At 46.3% G+C, this 17482-nt stretch overlaps 1 protein-coding gene across 14 annotated transcripts in view; it reads left to right on the top strand.

Moving 5' to 3' along the window:
• Positions 1-17482, top strand: part of ADGRL3 (adhesion G protein-coupled receptor L3) — a 591492-nt gene that overhangs the window by 463173 nt on the left and 110837 nt on the right. For all 14 annotated transcript variants that reach the window (XM_014943112.1, XM_014943115.1, XM_014943111.1 and 11 more), the window contains 2 exons: positions 13299-13604; positions 16308-16411. In XM_014943112.1, coding sequence (XP_014798598.1) covers positions 13299-13604; positions 16308-16411 — 410 coding nt within the window. The remainder of the gene's footprint in view (positions 1-13298; positions 13605-16307; positions 16412-17482) is intronic.

The raw sequence follows: 17482 nt of genomic DNA, 5'->3' as shown, positions 1-17482 counted from the left end.
TTTTCATTTCTCTGTCCTCCTATTTGCTTCTCTTTACCATTTTCCAACTTGCTCAGTTTCTGCTGATGTCCATGGGGACCTACAATGCCTTTGTTGATAGCCCAAGTTGATAAGGTAGATTGAGGCTTCCAGGGCAAGAGTACATTTGGAAAATCCCTGTTTGGCACAGCAGCACCTGGATGTTCACCTGGATGTTCCTCTGTGTGGTTGGTTCCTCTGGTTTGGACCAGTACTTCCCCTGGGCACATAAACTTTAGTGCCTGACTGTATGCAAAACCACGTGCCAAACCTAGGGAGGCAGGCATACCGCTTCAACTTAAAATATATTGCTTTTCAGCACGACTACTCACTTTCTTGTAGGTTTTTTTTTGTTGTTTTTTTTTTTATGTCTTTCTTTTCTGCTGACCCAATTCAAAGTCCTACAAGGTCAATGGGCATATTCCTCCACTTCACAAGAAAAAACATGCTTACATTGCAATGTCCTGGTCTGAACTAGCCATTAACAAGAATAATCTGAAAGCTGACAGATGTAAAGGTAGAAATCAGCGTTGAAGGCTTTTCCACCTCGGGTTTATGTATTGTCTGCTTGTCACCAGCCCTGGCGTAAGGGTTTGAAGCTACTTCTCAGCCAAAGCTGACTGCACAAGAACTGGTAGCCCTTAATGGTGCAGGGCCAAACAAGTTAGGTTAAACCTCTTTTTCTGATTTTTGGATGCTGCTCCTTCCTACGCCTCAGCCTTCTGCTGTGACTTTGCAGCTGAGATGACTAGCCCTGGCAATGCCTCTAGCCCTGGAGCCTTCAGCCTAGAGCTCCTTGAGATGCTGAGGCCCATGAATGCATCTTCAGCATCTCCACCAGCACCTCAGTGTCCCGCCTCAACAAAAACATATCTTCCAGGACATGGATGAGGGATGCTTGCACACCAGGCTTGTTAGGACATCAGGGTGGACTTGATAGGGTACCAAGTTGCCTGTGTCCATAAGTCTAGTATGAAAATGGGATAGACTTGAAAGTGTTTCACCTATAAACCCTGTATTGCACAGTTTGTTTATGTGTTATAAATCCACTTCTCTGAAGCAAACGTGTTTTTCGCAATATTAGTGATGTTCTCATTGTTAAAGCCCTCCACAGAACATCATATATCTATAAAACAGATTTAGATGCCAGTCCTGTAGTTAAGCATTATTTAGGCAGATGCCTGAGCCAATATGAATACAGCTATTAGAATTGAGCTTTACAAAATATTGATGTTTCTACATAAGTAATAAACAGTTTTGGAAGGAAGCTAAACAGTGTTTTATCTTTTTCAGGGAAACTGCTTTATTTCTGAAAGTAGCTGAATATTGATATTCTGACAATGGAGTTTTGTCAGCTGCTTAGATTGGCTTATGTGATTTATTTTTTCTTTTTTTTCTGTTAGCCCACCCTCCCTCCCATCTGTCACTCCAGGGGCAGAAAGCAAACTGCTGGCAAGTTTGGGGAGAGGACTGAGCTAATCTGAGTGTCAAAATGAGATGTGGCTGAGAGGCTGAGGCTGTGCCTGCCCTCTGACTTACAGGAGGGGTCTTGACAGCACATCCAAGGTGCACCAGAGCATGCTCGAAGGATGAAAAAAGACAGCCTTTCTCAGCAATTCCCTGTTTCTGCTGGTTTCAACGGCCAGCCCTCTCCATAATTCAGGCTGGTTTCCTCACGGAGGAAGAATAAATAGAGTAAATAAATAACGTAGACACCAATGCTGCCAGAAACTAAGTGGAGCAGGTGCCCTGTAGAGAGAAATCGCTTTGGCGGCTTGGGAAAAGAATTTGGTTTTTTTGAATCAGGTTTGAATAACCAGTGGGGCGTAGTAAAAGCAAGAAAATAGATGGGTTTGGTGAAAGGCAAAAGATGAGCTTTTTCTGGCAAGTTTATAATTCATGTTGCCCTAGAGGATGGTAAGAGTAGAGGATGGTTATAGCATTGGCTTGGCTTTCAGGTCTCTAGTTCACCTGTGGGAATGCAGAATGACCAGAAAAGGTAGAAGAAAGCCCAACAAAGGTAGAAGAAAGCCCAGAGGAGGTACACAAAACCAGGAGGGACCTCAAATCCCGAGCCTCAGAGCAGATGGGATGGAGGGATAGCATACGCAGTGTAAGGGGAGATGCAAAAAAAAAAACCCCAAAAACCTGCCAAAACCCAGCCTTTGTGATTTTAATCTGGCAAACCAGCCAAGAAGAAGCAGGGCCAGGCAGCTTCCCACCCTCCTCTCCCCCGTGCCTCTGGCACATGTGTGCTGCAGGGCCAGGGAGCTCATCTCCTCTAGTTCCAGCCTCTTCTCTCCTTGGGTTTGGTTGTACTATGCCCTCTTCCTCAAGATAACAGCATAACACAATCAGGTTTTAAAATATTAATACGGAGATCACAGGAGTATAGCTTGGAAGCACCGACTCGCTGAGGATTGAAAAGTCTAATCTGTCCTTTTGAAAGCTGTCCAATTCCTTTTTTATTTACAGCATTTGAACCATTTCACAAATTGGAAAGCAACCATCCAGCCATTTCACAGGCAGATTATGATATGTTTAAAGGAGTCCAAGGCATTTATCTGAATGCAATTGGCCATCTTGCTGACTAACATCTAGATTGGAGATATTACACACGCAGATGAGCAGAGACTATTTGAAGATGATAGTTTTCTCTTATTAAAGTTGTGTTTGTAGCTTGCAACGGAATAAATGCTTCTGATAATGGTATAAGCTGACTGTCTTTGGCTCTCGGAAGGACTCATCGTGTTGATGGGATAAATCAGAAGATGCTAGGGCGTGAATAGCCATTTTGTGGCTCCTGCACTTGCTTCCATTCATCGGGAATGGACAGGTGGGGAACTGCTGGAGAAGGAGTCTCCTTCTCAGTCTCTCCTTCTCAACTGCTCCGTCTCTGAATTTCACTGAATTTCACTGAATTTTTAGAGTTGGAAGGGACCATAGAGATGATCTAGTCCAACTCCCCTGCCAAAGCAGGACCACCCAGAGCTTGTCAGAGCATGTTACTCAGGATGGCATCCAGGTGGGTCTTGAAAATCTCCAAAGAAGGGGACTCCACTCCCTCCCTGGGCAGCCTGTTCCAGGGCTCCGTCACCCTCACTGTGAAAAAGTTCTTCCTCATATTCAAGTTCTTCCTCATATTCTCTCAGCTCTGTCTCCCGCTGCTTCTGCAGAGCACGTGCAACTTGTTCCATTAAAGATGCAGAACTGCAGGCAAAAAGCAGGAAAAGCGTTAGGTGAAGCAACGTTTGTCGCCAAACTTCCCTGAAAAATGTTTTTTCCTCTCTTAGAAGCTATGCATGTGCTTGTTCTGCACAGGAAAAGCGTTAGGTGAAGCAACGTTTGTTGCCAAACTTCCCTGAAAAATGGTTTTTTCCCCTCTTAGAAGCTATGCGTGTGCTTGTTCTGCGTAGAAACTAAAAGGTGTGTTTCAGCTTGCATGGGTAAAACATACACGTTTTAATTAAAAGGTTGAAAAAAAAAAAATAATAAAATACGAACCCAGCCATCTCAGTCTGCAGTAAATCTCTTGAAGCTGTAAGCAGAGTGCTCACGTGTTTGTACTTTAACGTGGTCTGAATGAAAAAAACTGACAGCACCTGTTATTGAAATCAAAAGTGATTTCTCTAACAATGGGATACTGGGGAATTCCTGCCGGGCTTCTCTTTAATAGAGTATGAAGGATTGGGGTTGGAAGACAGTGCGTAAGATCTGCACCACTGGCTCTGATGGATGTGAGTCACGCCAGGGGACAGAGATTGTTTAAGAGGTGAGGAGTTCACTCCGTACATTCGGTAATAATATGCAGCTGGTGTGCCCTTAAAAAGAGATTGCATGTTCCACCCCACCCCACCCCCCCCGCCCCCTGTGAAATCACATGGGGACTGAAAAAGAATAGTAGTCAGATTTTTTACATTCAAATCCAGAAATTCAAAATAACTGCAACCACATATGACAGTATTTTTGAGAACTAGAGTGATCTGAAGCTAGATTGCCCCAAAATACTAAAAAATAGCTCTTGAGCTGAACTCTCAAAGCTATTAGATTAGTCTATTTATAATTAATCCTGATCTATGTCTATTAGATCAGCTCTTCTGTAATTTTTTCCTGTTTACCAAGCCTCATATGGGCATAGTTTGCCTGCATTTCTGAGAGCATTACAGCATGATGTTGAAAAAAATGCTCAATTTTTATGTCTTCCACACGGTGGTCCGGTTAAATTTCTGCCTGAATGTTCCAAATCAGTTGCAAAGTCTGGAAAGAGCAATAATGGCATCAGTGCCCTCTTTGGATGGGTGCTGAAGGGTACAAGAGGTTCACGAAGGTGGCTTTGGCAGAGATCCTGGGTAGGAAAACAAAGCTAAGACTTTAGGAACTGTCTCCTGATAGGAGAGGACCATGGTGAAGGCAAGAGCTGATGCTCATGTGTTGTATCATTTAATTTCCTCGTATTGCTAGATATGCCCATGTGCTGTAACCCTGTTAAAACATTGTCTGATGTCTCTGAAGTTACATATTTTAAGTGGGACCCGTTAATTTCTTGGAGAAGAATTGGTCAGAGAGGAAAAGAAGAAAATATTCATATGCAACTCAGTTGGGATTCTGACACAAAGACCTCTTGGGAGCCAGAAAAAAGATTAAACACACACACACACACAGAGAGAAAGTCCCACAAAAGCATAACATTTGGTATTTCACCAAAAACCAGCCAGACTGCTGTTTGGGTTCCTTTTATTTTTTGGGCAAATCCTGGAAGTTTGCAATAATAGAATGTTTTTGACAAAATGACCTTTCTGTAGCAATGCGGCGTATGTAATGACCAGTTGATAATTGTCAGAAATGTTAAGTTTTGATTCAAAAGGGCTTGGGTAGACATGTTTTTTGCACGTTGGGAATTGGTCCCGTGTGGTGACTGCTTCCAATGTCTTAATCGTTTTGCTGAGAGTTGTGGTGCAGTGAGCAGGGAAGAGCTGGGGCAGACTGGTTGGACTTGAGCCTGTTGCTGTGATTTTTGCTCACTTCTTTGTTCTCATTCTTTTTCGTTTAATGTTAAACGCTCAAGTGGAGATTCAGAGGGAAAAAAAACCCCAGCGTGTTAAGTGATTCCAGCTTGAAGTGCACTGAAACAGCTGAGTTTGCACCTTGTCTGGGACCACAGCTCTAAGGTGTCCCTCTGCTACCGGGAACTCAACGTCTGGCCCATATCCATCGCAGCATCTGCCCAGGCCCAGCAGAATAGGTGCATGTGGGCAGAGTAGCCTCGGGCATGAAAACTGGTCCCCCAACTGGAAGAAGTAGGAAAAAAAAACCATTCAGAAAGGGTTTTTCCATTTGGCAGTAGTCCACAAGACAATGGACCTTTCTTCTCCCAGATGCGGCGTCCTCCTCCTCTGCTATTTCAGATGTTAGGTAAGAGGGAGGCAGAAGAACTGAGCACCTTTGTACCATACTTCATATGACTTTTTCAGGGTGCAGGACTGCATGCAGTCGTGTTGTTGAAGACAACGGGTTGTGTTGGATGCTGGGGGGCCATCGCATATTTGACGTTCGCTTCCCACTGATGGTTTTTGCAAGCCTTTTGTCACTCTCACTCCATAAAGCTCCAACAACAAAAACCACGATCCCAAGCCCTCCGAAAGCAATGTGTGAACTTTGATGTTCACACACAATTCTGGCTCAGCTTCCCCAAGTAACGGCACGAGTGAGCACAGGGGAAGGCTGGTCAGGTGTTTGAGGGGAGGCCTGCTCGGCCCCCACCTGCAGTCAAAATAAATCATAGTTTCTCTCAAACACATGGAAGGAGCTGACCATAATTTAGGGGCTAGTCTCACCTTGGTGATTCTCCACCTCCTGGGCTTCACCGGCATAGAATCATAGAGTCGTTCAGGTTGGAAGAGACCCTTGGGATCATCGGGTCCAACCTTCTACCCAACTCTACGGAGTCCTCCCCTACACCATATCCCTCAGTACCCCATCTAAACGTCCCTTAAACACATCCAGGGATGGTGCCTCCCCCCCCTCCCTGGGCAGCCTATTCCAATGCCCGACCCCTCTTTCTGTGAAAAATTCCTTTCTAATGTTTAGTCTAAACCTCCCCTGTTGGAGCTTGAAGCCGTTCCCTCTTGTTCTGTCGTTAATTACCTGTGAGAAGAGACCATGTGGCTTTTGGTCTTCCTGCAGGCATCCAACACGAGATGGTTTTGCAGGGTGATACCTTTTGCAGCGTGGGCTCGGCATAACGTTGCAATCAAGCGTTGTGTTAACGACTGGGTTGATGGATACCTGCTTATGCAGCTCTCAGAGATGGTACTGGGTGTGCGAGGCTCAGCCTAGGTGCTCCTTGACTTCAGTCATCCTTTTCTGTCACCTTACAGGGAGTTTGGTGAAAAGCCAAACAACAGCAACAGAAAAAAAAAAAGGCAAAAGAAAATGGTAATATATTTATTTTCAAATAATAATTCTTTTTGAAAACATTTCAGAAGAAACGTTCTGAAATGCTTTTCAAAAATGCCTGAAGAAAACTAATTCCCATGAGAAGCATTTATGTTACAGGGAAGAGAAAAACAGCTGTGATATAATCATCCAACTGTCTTAGGTTTGGGGGTTTTTGTGCTGCTTCTTTCAGGATGTGCCTAAACCTCCTCATTTGCTATGTAAATACAACCCGCACCACCTTTCAGTAGAAGAAGAAATGATAAAAGGGCACGCTGTAAGCACAGAATGTGGTTAGCTAACATGAAAAGGGCAAAACTAGCAGAGAGGGGGGGAGAGGGGGAGGGACCTTCAGGTTTTGTGTTTCTCGCAGGCTTTCAGAAACCAGCTATGCTCCATTTGTCTTAACGCGGCAGCGACGTGCGTGAGTAATTGTGAACAGGCCCCAGGCGTGCTTGAGAGGGCACTGGGGTTGCTGTACCCTCCCAAAGATGTTGGACCCCTCGGATGAGTTGCACCTCACTTGAGCGTTGCACCAGCTGCCGTGTAGGGAGCAGGTAGAGGCTCCTGGCACTGGGGCATCTGCTTCAGCATCAGGCTTGGGAATGCAAAACTCAACGGAGAGTGAAGTCGGAGAGTCAGTTTAAGACATTGAAGTGCTGGAGCGTGTCCAGAGGAGAGCCACCAAGCTGGGGAGGGGTCTGGAGAACAAGTCACACGAGGAGAGGCTGAGGGAACTGGGCATGTTTAGTTTGGGGAAGAGGAGGCTGAGGGGAGACCTCATTGCCCTCTACAACTACCTGAAAGGAGGTTGTAGAGAGGCAGGGGTTGGCCTCTTCTCCCAAAGGACGAACGACAAGACCAGAGGAAATGGTCTGAAGTTGGGGCAGGGGGGATTTAGATTAGATATTAGAAAGAACTACTTTACTGAGAGAGTGGTCAGGCCCTGGAACAGCCTGCCCAGGGAGGTGGGGGAGTCACCATCCCTGGAGGGATTTAAGAAACGTATAGACATGGCTCTTCAGGGCCTGCTCTAGTGCCCAAGGTTATTGGTTTATGGTGAGGTGTTGAGTGTGGGGTTTAGTTGGTGGGTGCGGTGTTTTTGGTGGGCGTTTGGTGTGGTGTGTTTTGTATTTGTTTGGTGGGGTTTTTGGGGGTTTTTTTTTTTGTGTGTGTGTTTTTTGTTGGTTTTTTTTGTGGTTGGACTCGATGATCTCAGAGGTCCCTTCCAACCACTAAGATTCTGTGATTCATTGTGGTTTGTTTGGACCTTGCACACGCAACTTGGAAGCCCAGCCTCTCCTTCCAGGAGTGAAAGCTGGCTTGTAGCCCACAGCCATCAGGCTAAACCTCTGGATTGCAACCCCCGGAGAGAGAGCTTGATGGATGTCTTCTGTCATCTTGTAACCTAGCAAGAGCCAGCAAACGTCACCCGGGAGATCTCGTCTACAATTTCTGCTCGAGGGGCACCCAGTTATCTTCATTCATGGGACATGACATCCTTCTGAAAGTATTTTCAGTTATTGAGTACAGCGGGTCATAGGCTGGATACTTCGGTGCCAGAAGAAAAAAAAAATGAGACAAGGTGGCCTGGTAGTGACCACAGATGTAGCCTGCCTTGGAATCAAAGAGGCTTCTGTGACAGGAAAACACTAGTCATCTGGAAAAGCAGTCTCCTGTGTCTGGGAGCACCAGGAGGAGGTGAGCAGAGCAGACAGTAAGATGGCATGTGTGGCAGGTACAAAGCCCTGCTCTTGAGCTAGTGGTGCAGGTGTCCTGTTAGGTCAGGAAAAAAGGAAAGAAGAAGGAAAAGGTGGGGTGGGAAGAAGATAGACCCTTATTTATTTAAGATTTTTCCCCACGAGCAAATCCTTCCTATGATTTTCCTTCAGTCAAGCAAAATTCCTCCTCCAGAGGCCCGGGCTCTCTGTAAAAGTTGGGAAATAAAAGAAAGACGGAAAAAAAAAAAAAAAAAAACCCTAACAATTTCTTTTTCTTGCTAGTCAATGTGTCCGGAGTAGAGAGGCTCCTCTGGGAGTTGCAATTACTCCCCTGTGGACACTGGAAATGTTTGGGGATTTTTTATATAGTTGCAGCTCTATTGCAAACAATGGCAGAACTTAGTCTCCTGCTGTTAGTGCCAGATCTCTAGGTAAAGCTGGGAAGAAAAAAGTGAAGTTTTCTGGGGGAGAGGTGTTTCCACAGCCACAGTTTGCTTTACAGGGAGCCCTGTGAAAACACCCGTCCCAGCACCGTGCTTTGTGGGATCGACGTCTTGGATTTGAAGCCCAGGAGTAAAAACTGAGTTTTACCCAAAAAAGCTGGCTTTAAACTCTTGATATGGCAACACGTGGTAAAAACAAGTAGGAAAAGTAGAATACTCAAAATCATACATTTCTAGTTGTAGTAGCGTTGATGATTTTTAATGGTTTCTGCTTGTCTGTAAGCAAAGATGGTATTATGAAGTATTATCTGAAGAATCCTTGTGGTAAAGAAATGCTGCAATGCTGCTTTTCCCTGAGTTAAAAATTCAGTTTATTGGCAGTCTGAGCTAATCTGGAGGCTTGATCTCTGTTCTGTGCTGTAGGATTTAGGTAATTTTGCACAGGTTGCAGTCTCTTCGTGGCTTTGCTTGGATTTGAGAATCATTTATATGTAAATGACCCTGATCTCTTGTTCTTTCCCTTCTTAGCAATTAACTTTGTTTTAAAGCACACAGTTGGGTGAGCAAAATCGGCAAGTGGTACTGCCCCGGGGTGGGTGAAATGGGGTGGTGTCAGCGTGGTGACCATGTTCGGTGAAGCTCATTACCAAATTGACTCGTGGAAAAATCAGACCTTTGAACTTGAGTTCAGTGGAATCCCGTCCATCTCACTCTCCTAGGCCACTGCGAGGCACAGCTCTTTTAGGTCTTCTTATAATTTGTCCTGTGTAAATGGTGGAGGTGTTTATTTTGAAAAGCAGCAATAAAGCCCAGTTAAACAAGAAAAAAGTTGAAAGAAAAAGCCCTTACAGAGAATTTGACACTATTGCCAAGGAGCGTATGAAAGAAAACACAACTAATTTTTAAGGCTAAAAGAATCGCAGAATCACAAAATTACATGGGGCTGGAAGGGACCTCTGGAGATCATCTCCTCCAACCCCCTGCCAGAGCAGGTCCACCTAGAGCAGGAACGTGTCCAGGCAGGTTTGGAACGTCTCCAGAGAAGGAGACTCCACCACCTCCCTGGGCAGCCTCTGCCAGGGCTCTGACACCCTCACAGGAGAGAAGTTCCTCCTCGTGTTTAGGTGGAACTTCTTATGTTCAAGTTTGTGCCCATTTCCTCTTGTCCTGTCCCTGGGCACCACTGAAAAAAGACCAGCCCCATCCTCCTGACACCCTCCCTTGAAGTGTTTATAAGCATTGATCAGATCCCCCCTCAGCCTTCTCTTCTCCAGACTAAAAAGCCCCAAGTCCCTCAGCCTCTCCTCGTAAGGGAGATGTTCCAGGCCCCTCATCATCTCTGTAGCCTCTGCTGTCCCCTCTCCAGCAGTTCCCTGTCCTTCTGGAACTGGGGAGCCCAGAACTGGTCCCAGTGCTCCAGATGGGGCCTCCCCAGGGCAGAGCAGAGGGGCAGGATGACCTCCCTCCATCTGCTGGTCACCCTCTTCCTGATGCACCCCAGGAAAATACCATTTAATATAGTATTAAAGAAATTAATACAATTAATGAAATGGTATTAAATAAATTAATAGAATACCATAAAAGAAAATACGATTAAATCCCTTGTGCCTAGTTGCTACAGTGAACTTGCCAGAGCCATTCCCAAACCAACATGCCATGAGATATTATAGAATCATAGAATCATAGAATCATTGAGGTTGGAAGAGACCCCTGGGATCATCGAGTCCAACCATCTACCCAACTCTACAAAGTCCTCCCCTACACCATATCCCTCAGTACCCTCATTAATCATTAAATGATTGTCAATCAAAACTATGCTGAAAAATGCAGCATCCCTGTGTGTGGATCAAGGGGATCTCCCACGTGCTCAGTGTATGTTTCTATCTGTTCCCAAATTACCCTAAGAATGATTTTAAGGGGGTTTGCTGGTTTTGGCTTTGAAACTGCATCTGCTGTATCTACTTGGTACCTCTGCACCTGTAGTGCACAACATAGGTCATTTTTGCAAATATAAAATAACTTGTTATTCCATAAGTAAATGGGAAATTTTCTGCAGGTTGTTATCTACCAGTCTAATCATTATTATGAAGAAATAAAATAAGTACTCATGGGAAGACCTGCTGTAGTAAAAATATAGTATTTTATGATAAGATAATATTTGCCAAAGTTGTCTACAACTTTAATGCTTCCTGTGGAAGCAGGTGGAAATCATTGCTTGGTGATTTAGCACAGCTTTGACCAGAAACAAGAAGAAATCTGTCAACATCTGCAGAATTTTGCATTGTATTTTTTTTTTTTTTTGAGTTCATTCAAACTCAGGCCTCATCGTGGAAGGGAGGTGGCATGAGAGGGCTGGAAAATTTGATCATTGAGCTCAGGAGAGGTAATTTGGGGTCAGTGCCCTGGTGCTCAGGTGGTTTAGTCTGTGTTGCACTATCGCTCACCCTTTTGGAGATGGGGGGGAAAAGATTTGCTGAGAAATGGTAAAGCTGGGATTTTTAAACTGAACATTTTCTTGAAAAATACTGATCCCTCAGAAAATTATGTTTGTGCTGCTGTTGAGTTCTAAAGGTTGAGGTGAGGATGTCTCAGGCTTGCAGTAAAATTACCTAAAACCAGAATAAGTGTGTGCTTCAACTGCCATGTTATTTATTTCTCTGGGGCAGAAGAATTGCTCACAGCACCGTGGGCTTAAATTACTTGAATAGCAAAAAAAAAAAACCTTTTCAGAGTGGAAAAACTCCTATTTTGCACTAAAGGCAGGCTTAAAATAGGTTGACTTGAATGAACTCCAGTGATGGCGATATCATTATACATTAATAACTCATATTGCACAAATAGTGAGTGTGGTCTGCCTCACTGGACCTAAAAGAGAGGACAGTCTCTGCCCTTAGGAGCTTGCAGACTGAGCTTGCTCAAGAGTGGGATGGTTAAGAGGCTCCTTCTTGGGGTGACAGGGTGATTCTCACATTTAATTATAATTTCTGGCTAGACTGGAGTTCACACGCACCTGTGTTTAATGTAGAAACTCCAGTTCGTGTTGCTGGAGGTGGAGCGACCATGATTCTCAGAATCACAGAATCTTCTAGGTTGGAAGGGACCTTAAAGATCATCTTGTCCAACTGTCAACCTAACTTTGACCAAAACAGACACCCGCACAACAAACAAACAGCAGCACCATCACTAAACCATATCTCCCAGCACTACATCAACCCGTCTTTTGAACACCTCCAGGGATGGGGCCTCAACCACCTCCCTGGGCAGCCCATTCCAATGCCTGAGAACCCTTTCGGAGAAAAATTTTTCCTAATATCCAGCCTGAACCTCCCCTGGTGCAACTTGAGGCCATTTCCTCTTGTCCTGTCGCCTGTGACTTGAGAAAAGAGACCGACCCCCACCTCTCTACACCCTCCTTTCAGGGAGTTGGAGAGAGCAATAAGGTCTCCCCTCAGCCTCCTCTTCTCCAGACTGAACACCCCCAGCTCCCTCAGCCTCTCCTCATAAGACTTATTCTCCAGACCCCTCACCAGCTCCGTTGCCCTTCTTTGGACCCGCTCCAGCCCCTCAATGTCTTTTTTATGGTAGGGGGCCCAAAACTGGACACAGTACTCAAGGTGAGGCCTCACCAGTGCCCAGTCCAGGGGGACCATCACCTCCCGAGTCCTACTCCCCACACTGTTCCTGACCCAGGCCAGGATGCTGGTGGCCTTCTTGGCCACCTGGGCACACTGCTGGCTCCTGTTCAGCCCACAGGCCACCAACACCCCCAGGTCCTTTTCTGCCAGGCAGCTCCAGCCACTCTGCCCCCAGCCTGGAGCGCTGCAGGGGGTTGGTGGGACCCAAGGGCACAACCCGGCACTTGGCCTTGTTGAACCTCAAGGTCAAGCCATAAAGAAATCCATGTGAAGCTCCAATCCATGCAAGCACTTTGGTCTAAATAGGAGACGAAATGATGTCATTATAAGGTGGGCATCACTCCATGTTCACCACACGCAGTGCTTAGCTATTGCAGGGTGTGGGGTGGGCTAATGCATTTCTAAAGCAGGTTCCCCACCTCTTGCTGCTCAACTGCTCCTCACAGGTTTTAAATGAAATAGTCTGTTGAACATCAAAGTCTCAAGGACTTGGCTGGGCTGATGTGGGTCTTTGCACAGCTTTGGGATGAAGCAGCAAGGCATGAACCTGAGAGAAAAGAAGGGCTTTTCTGAAGGGCAGCCTTGCGATTGCCCCTCCGTGCGCTGCTGTTTTGAGGATGGATATTTGTGATGTGGTGTGGGTTGTTTTTTTTTTTTTTATTATTATTACACCATGGAAAATGTTTTGCTGTCCAAACCAGCTGGGTCTTCAGCAACACTAAAAAATTAAAAGCACTTCTGTGCTGGGTGTTCCCTAAAAGATGGAAAATAAGATTTTTTACATTAAAATGCCAGGAAGAAAAATGGTGAGGGCATAAAATGCTGCTTTGTTTTCATCAGATGCTAGTGCTTTTGGAAAATCAGTTGTGCTCCAGCAGTCATTACCTCTCTCTGTGTGCTCCAGCATCTCCCTGGAAAGTGTCTGTGCAGCAAACCTTGCCTTAGCTGTAGCTCCAGCTACACCCTGCAGGCCACCGCGGTCAGCAGAGAGGACATCCTCAGGACCAAGGATTGAATCCCTTTTTTCCTTCTTCTCTTTGTTTCAGGAGTATCAACATCAGGAGCTTTGGGACCGGGGAGCACCACCGCCAGCACCACGGCACGGGTGGCCACCAGCAGCACTGGCCGCCCCACCACCACCTCGGCCTCAGGCAGGAGGAACAGGAGCACCAGCACGCCATCGCCCATGGCTGACATCCCTGATGAGATGACCACGCATCTCCCACCTGCCTCCTCCCAGCTGCCACCAGCCGGCGCGGAGAGCTGTGACCCCATGGAAGCCCGCGATATTATGTGGTCTCGGACTCGGCAGGGCCAGGTGGCGAAGCAGCCATGTCCCACGGGCTCCATAGGTGAGTCAAGGGGCAGGAGGACACAGTGAGCCTCCTCCATTTGCCATTGGGATGTTGTGAATGAGCAACCAGGTTGCCCATGGGCCCCTGTGACACACATGGTTTCATCAGTGAATCACACCAATGCCTTTTGTCAGCTCCTGGGATGCATCAGGAAGAGGGTGAGCAGCAGGTGGAGGGAGGTCATCCTGCCTCTATGCTCTGCCCTGGGGAGGCCCCATCTGGAGCACTGGGACCAGTTCTGGGCTCCCCAGTTCCAGAAGGACAGGGAACTGCTGGAGAGGGGACAGCAGAGGCTACAAAGATGATGAGGGGCCTGGGGCATCTCTCTGATGAGGAGAGGCTGAGGGACTTGGGGCTTTTTAGTCTGGGAGGGGGGATCTGATCAACGCTTAGAAATTCTTAAAGGGAGGGTGTCAAGAGGATGGGGCCGGTCTTTTTTCAGTGGTGCCCAAGGACAGGACAAGAGGAAATGGGCACAAACTTGAATAGAAGAAGTTCCACCTCAACACGAGGAGGAACTTCTTGACTTTGAGGGTGGCAGAGCTCTGGCAGAGGCTGCCCAGGGAGGTGGTGGAGTCTCCTTCTCTGGAGACATTCCAACCCCACCTGGACACGTTCCTGTGGGACCTGCTCTGGGTGGCCCTGCTTTGGCAGGGGGTTGGACTAGATGATCTCCAGAGGTCCCTTCCAACCCCATGTGATTCTGTGATTCTGTCTATATTGCCTTGGTGACTTATGGCAAGCAGGTGGCCTGGGCTGAAGCCTCAATATTGTGAGAACATTGTGCAGGACCTTTGGCATCCCAAGCTCTGTCCGAAGAAGAAAACAAGCTAGCAACCTTGTGGACTTCAGCTTGGTGCTCTGTAAGAGCCTCTTCTTTTGCCATCAGCACTGGTGTGTCAATGGCTGATGCTCTGCTTTGTTGAGTGGGAGGCAGGAGGAAATAAACAAAACTTGCATTTTGAAGCTCTGTGCTGCACTCTTTGCATTTCAAAGCCCATGGCCAGCATTTCGGGCCACAGGTATTCCCAGATCAAACTCCTGAACCAGCATGAGTGAATTTTTAAAATTGCAGCCAGCATCCAGCGTGATCAGCAGGGAAAGCAGGGGGGGAAACAAAGCCAAATCCTTCAAAATGTTTTATTGTTTATTGGATTTTGCTCCTTTTTTTTCCACTCTTCCCCCCAATTATTTTCTTCCAAAAGGTTGCTTTCGGAAATTTTCTGTCCTAATTAAAACACAGTCGAGTGAAGAGTGAGTTTTGGCATATGGTTCAGTTCAGCTGTATTTTAACAAATGCAGTTTTCCCAAAGTATTTATTACTCAAGCTAGTCTTGGTGCCCAGCCCCAAGAACCCACTTGCCGAGAAGAAATCAGAAGGTGGAGGGAATTTCCTGAAGTAAGGGCCAGAGGGATCTGGCTTGCAGAGGAGACTGTTAATTCTCTGCTCCGCTGCCCTGGAGAGCCATTCACACCTGTGTATATGAATACCGACTCCCTCTTGAGTTTGGTGAGGTCAGACAGATAAAATATTTGTTAAATATGAGGGACATGGAAAGATGTCAGTGATGAGAATAGGTAAAGAAGGTTTTTGCTGTCTTTCACAGCCCCACTTGGTAAAATTAACGCAAAAAGTCTCATGTGGTGCTCCGAGAGAGGGGAAAGGATAGACTGAAGTGAAGCTGTGAAAAAGGAAAGAAAAGATGAAAAAGGAAAATGAAGGCTGGATTGAGGGAGGCCTTTTCTAAGCACAAGAGCTAAAGACTGGATGAAAATAGCTAAGGAAAAAAAGAAGAAAACCAACTTGTTGATAGGGGATGGCAATAAGCCTTTCCCATCTCTAATTTCAGTGATTCATGTGACTTGTTAAAAGCTGTGGTATATTAGCAGTGGGCCTCTTCCAACTCCCTTTGAATGCATGAGCAAACTCTCACTGGTTTTAATCAGCGCTACCACCAGAGCTCGCCTGTAATTCACTCCTCTGCTGAAAAGTTCAACTCTGCAGGGCAGAGCACTTTATGGGATGTCTTTAATCTAGTGTACCAGCTTTCTTGCTTTTTAAAGATCTTTAACTGCACCATTTTGGATGCATTTCTCCTTGTCTGGAAGGGCCTGAAGCGCTTTACTGTCTTTACCAGGAGGGATCTGGGTGGCCCTTGCCAAACAAAAGTCTCCTCTAAAGTCCCTTTGGATGGTTGGGGGTGAACAGTAAAGCCCAGCTTTACATCTTGGCATTTGTAGCGTTTAAACTTTTGTGTTTCTCCACCCCAATGGTTTAATGATGCTTCCGAGCAGTAAAATCTTTGTAAAGCAGCATGGAAGTCGAGGCGCAGGGTCTGATCCCAGGGCGCCAGTGGTGGGGCAGAGAACTCGAGGTGCTGGCTTAGGGTTTGAGATCCACCTTCCAATTCTTGATCCCTGGCAGCTTTCCTGCTAAAGCAAAGCCCTTGTAGTCTCCATCTGGCCAAATGGAGATAATATCCCTGCACTTCCTCATGGGTCTTTTGTCTTGAGGCCCTGAAGCACCAAGATGATGGGAGACTAGGAGACTGAGATGACTCAGAAGTGTCCCATCAAAGTCCTGAGCGCTAATAAAGCTCCCAGGCTTTGCATGAGGTGTCCATCATTGTGAAATGAAAACTGTGTCCCGGGAGCAAAATGCAAACAATAACACTGAATACAGTGGCTTTCCTCTTCCAGGTGTCGCAACTTTCCGATGTCTTGCACCAGATGGGATCTGGGAGCCCCAAGGACCTGATCTCAGCAACTGCTCTTCTCCCTGGATCAACCACATCACTCAGAAGGTAAAAGCCCGTCCCACGTGTTGGCCACACCAAGTCTAAACACTGACCTTCCTGAGCTCCCTGGCTCTTTTCACAACAGGGAACCCAAAGTGACCAACAATCATACGTAAAGCATAAGCCACGCGTAATAGCCAGGAATTGCAAGGAGAAAGCAAGACTGTAAAAATCTGATGGAAATTAAGGCAAAGAGGGTGAGGGGAAGGCCAAGGAGAGGGTCTGGAGAGTGGAATTAAACTAGGGTGAATTACAGTTCTTGTTTGTGGCAAGAAAAGGAGGAAGAGGGAGGATGGACATATTGAAAATACTGACTTACTGCAAAAGGAAACTTTCCCTTTCATGCATCCCTGAGGATTTTCTCGTGCCACGCAAGCACAGGATAAACCGTCTAGTTGAGAAATCTTTACCAAAGAAAGGAGGCTCAATATGAAATATTTGCATTGTGCTTCTGACTTTCTGTTTTAAACTTCTGCTAGAATCGTAAAAGAACTGTTGGAATAGAAAACACCACCACAGCAATGCGTGTCTTTTGACTTTGAAGTCCCTTGACAAATGTTTTGTAGCACTTCATCATTTATCAGTGTTAAAAGTGCATTAACGTGACAATAGAAGTTCAAGACAAGCAGAGCTTATTTGGTAGCACTATGTTGAACGTTTCTGTTATTAATGCGCAGCGGTGCTTGCAGCTGACTTCATTACAAACAGAGACCAGATGTGTGTTTACGCCACAGAGTCTGTGGGCTGAGTCCTTATTATAGCAATTTGTGGGGATTTATCCTCTCCTTTGGCCAGAGTGAGCAAGTCCCAGTGTTGTGGGCTGGCTGTGCTCCTGCGCGGTGGCAGCCCTGCACTCCTGGAGAGCCAGTGCTTGTGGTGAAGGGGATGGGGTGAGCCTACAGATGAGACTCTTTGGCTTTCCCCTCCCTGTCCCCTGTCTCAAATGAGGCTCAACAACCCGTGAATCGTGAGCAGTACAGCCCCCAGATCATCCCTGCTTCACTTCATCTGTGTTTGTACCTGTTCCTCCCCAAAGACCAGGGGGGACATCAGTGAAGGTGGGGCTGCTTTGACATA

The sequence above is a fragment of the Calidris pugnax genome, unplaced genomic scaffold, assembly GCF_001431845.1.
Source record: "Calidris pugnax isolate Ruff unplaced genomic scaffold, ASM143184v1 scaffold16, whole genome shotgun sequence".
Taxonomy (NCBI): domain Eukaryota; kingdom Metazoa; phylum Chordata; class Aves; order Charadriiformes; family Scolopacidae; genus Calidris; species Calidris pugnax.
Note: the sequence above shows the minus strand (reverse complement) of the source record. Positions and strands in the feature narration are given on the sequence as shown.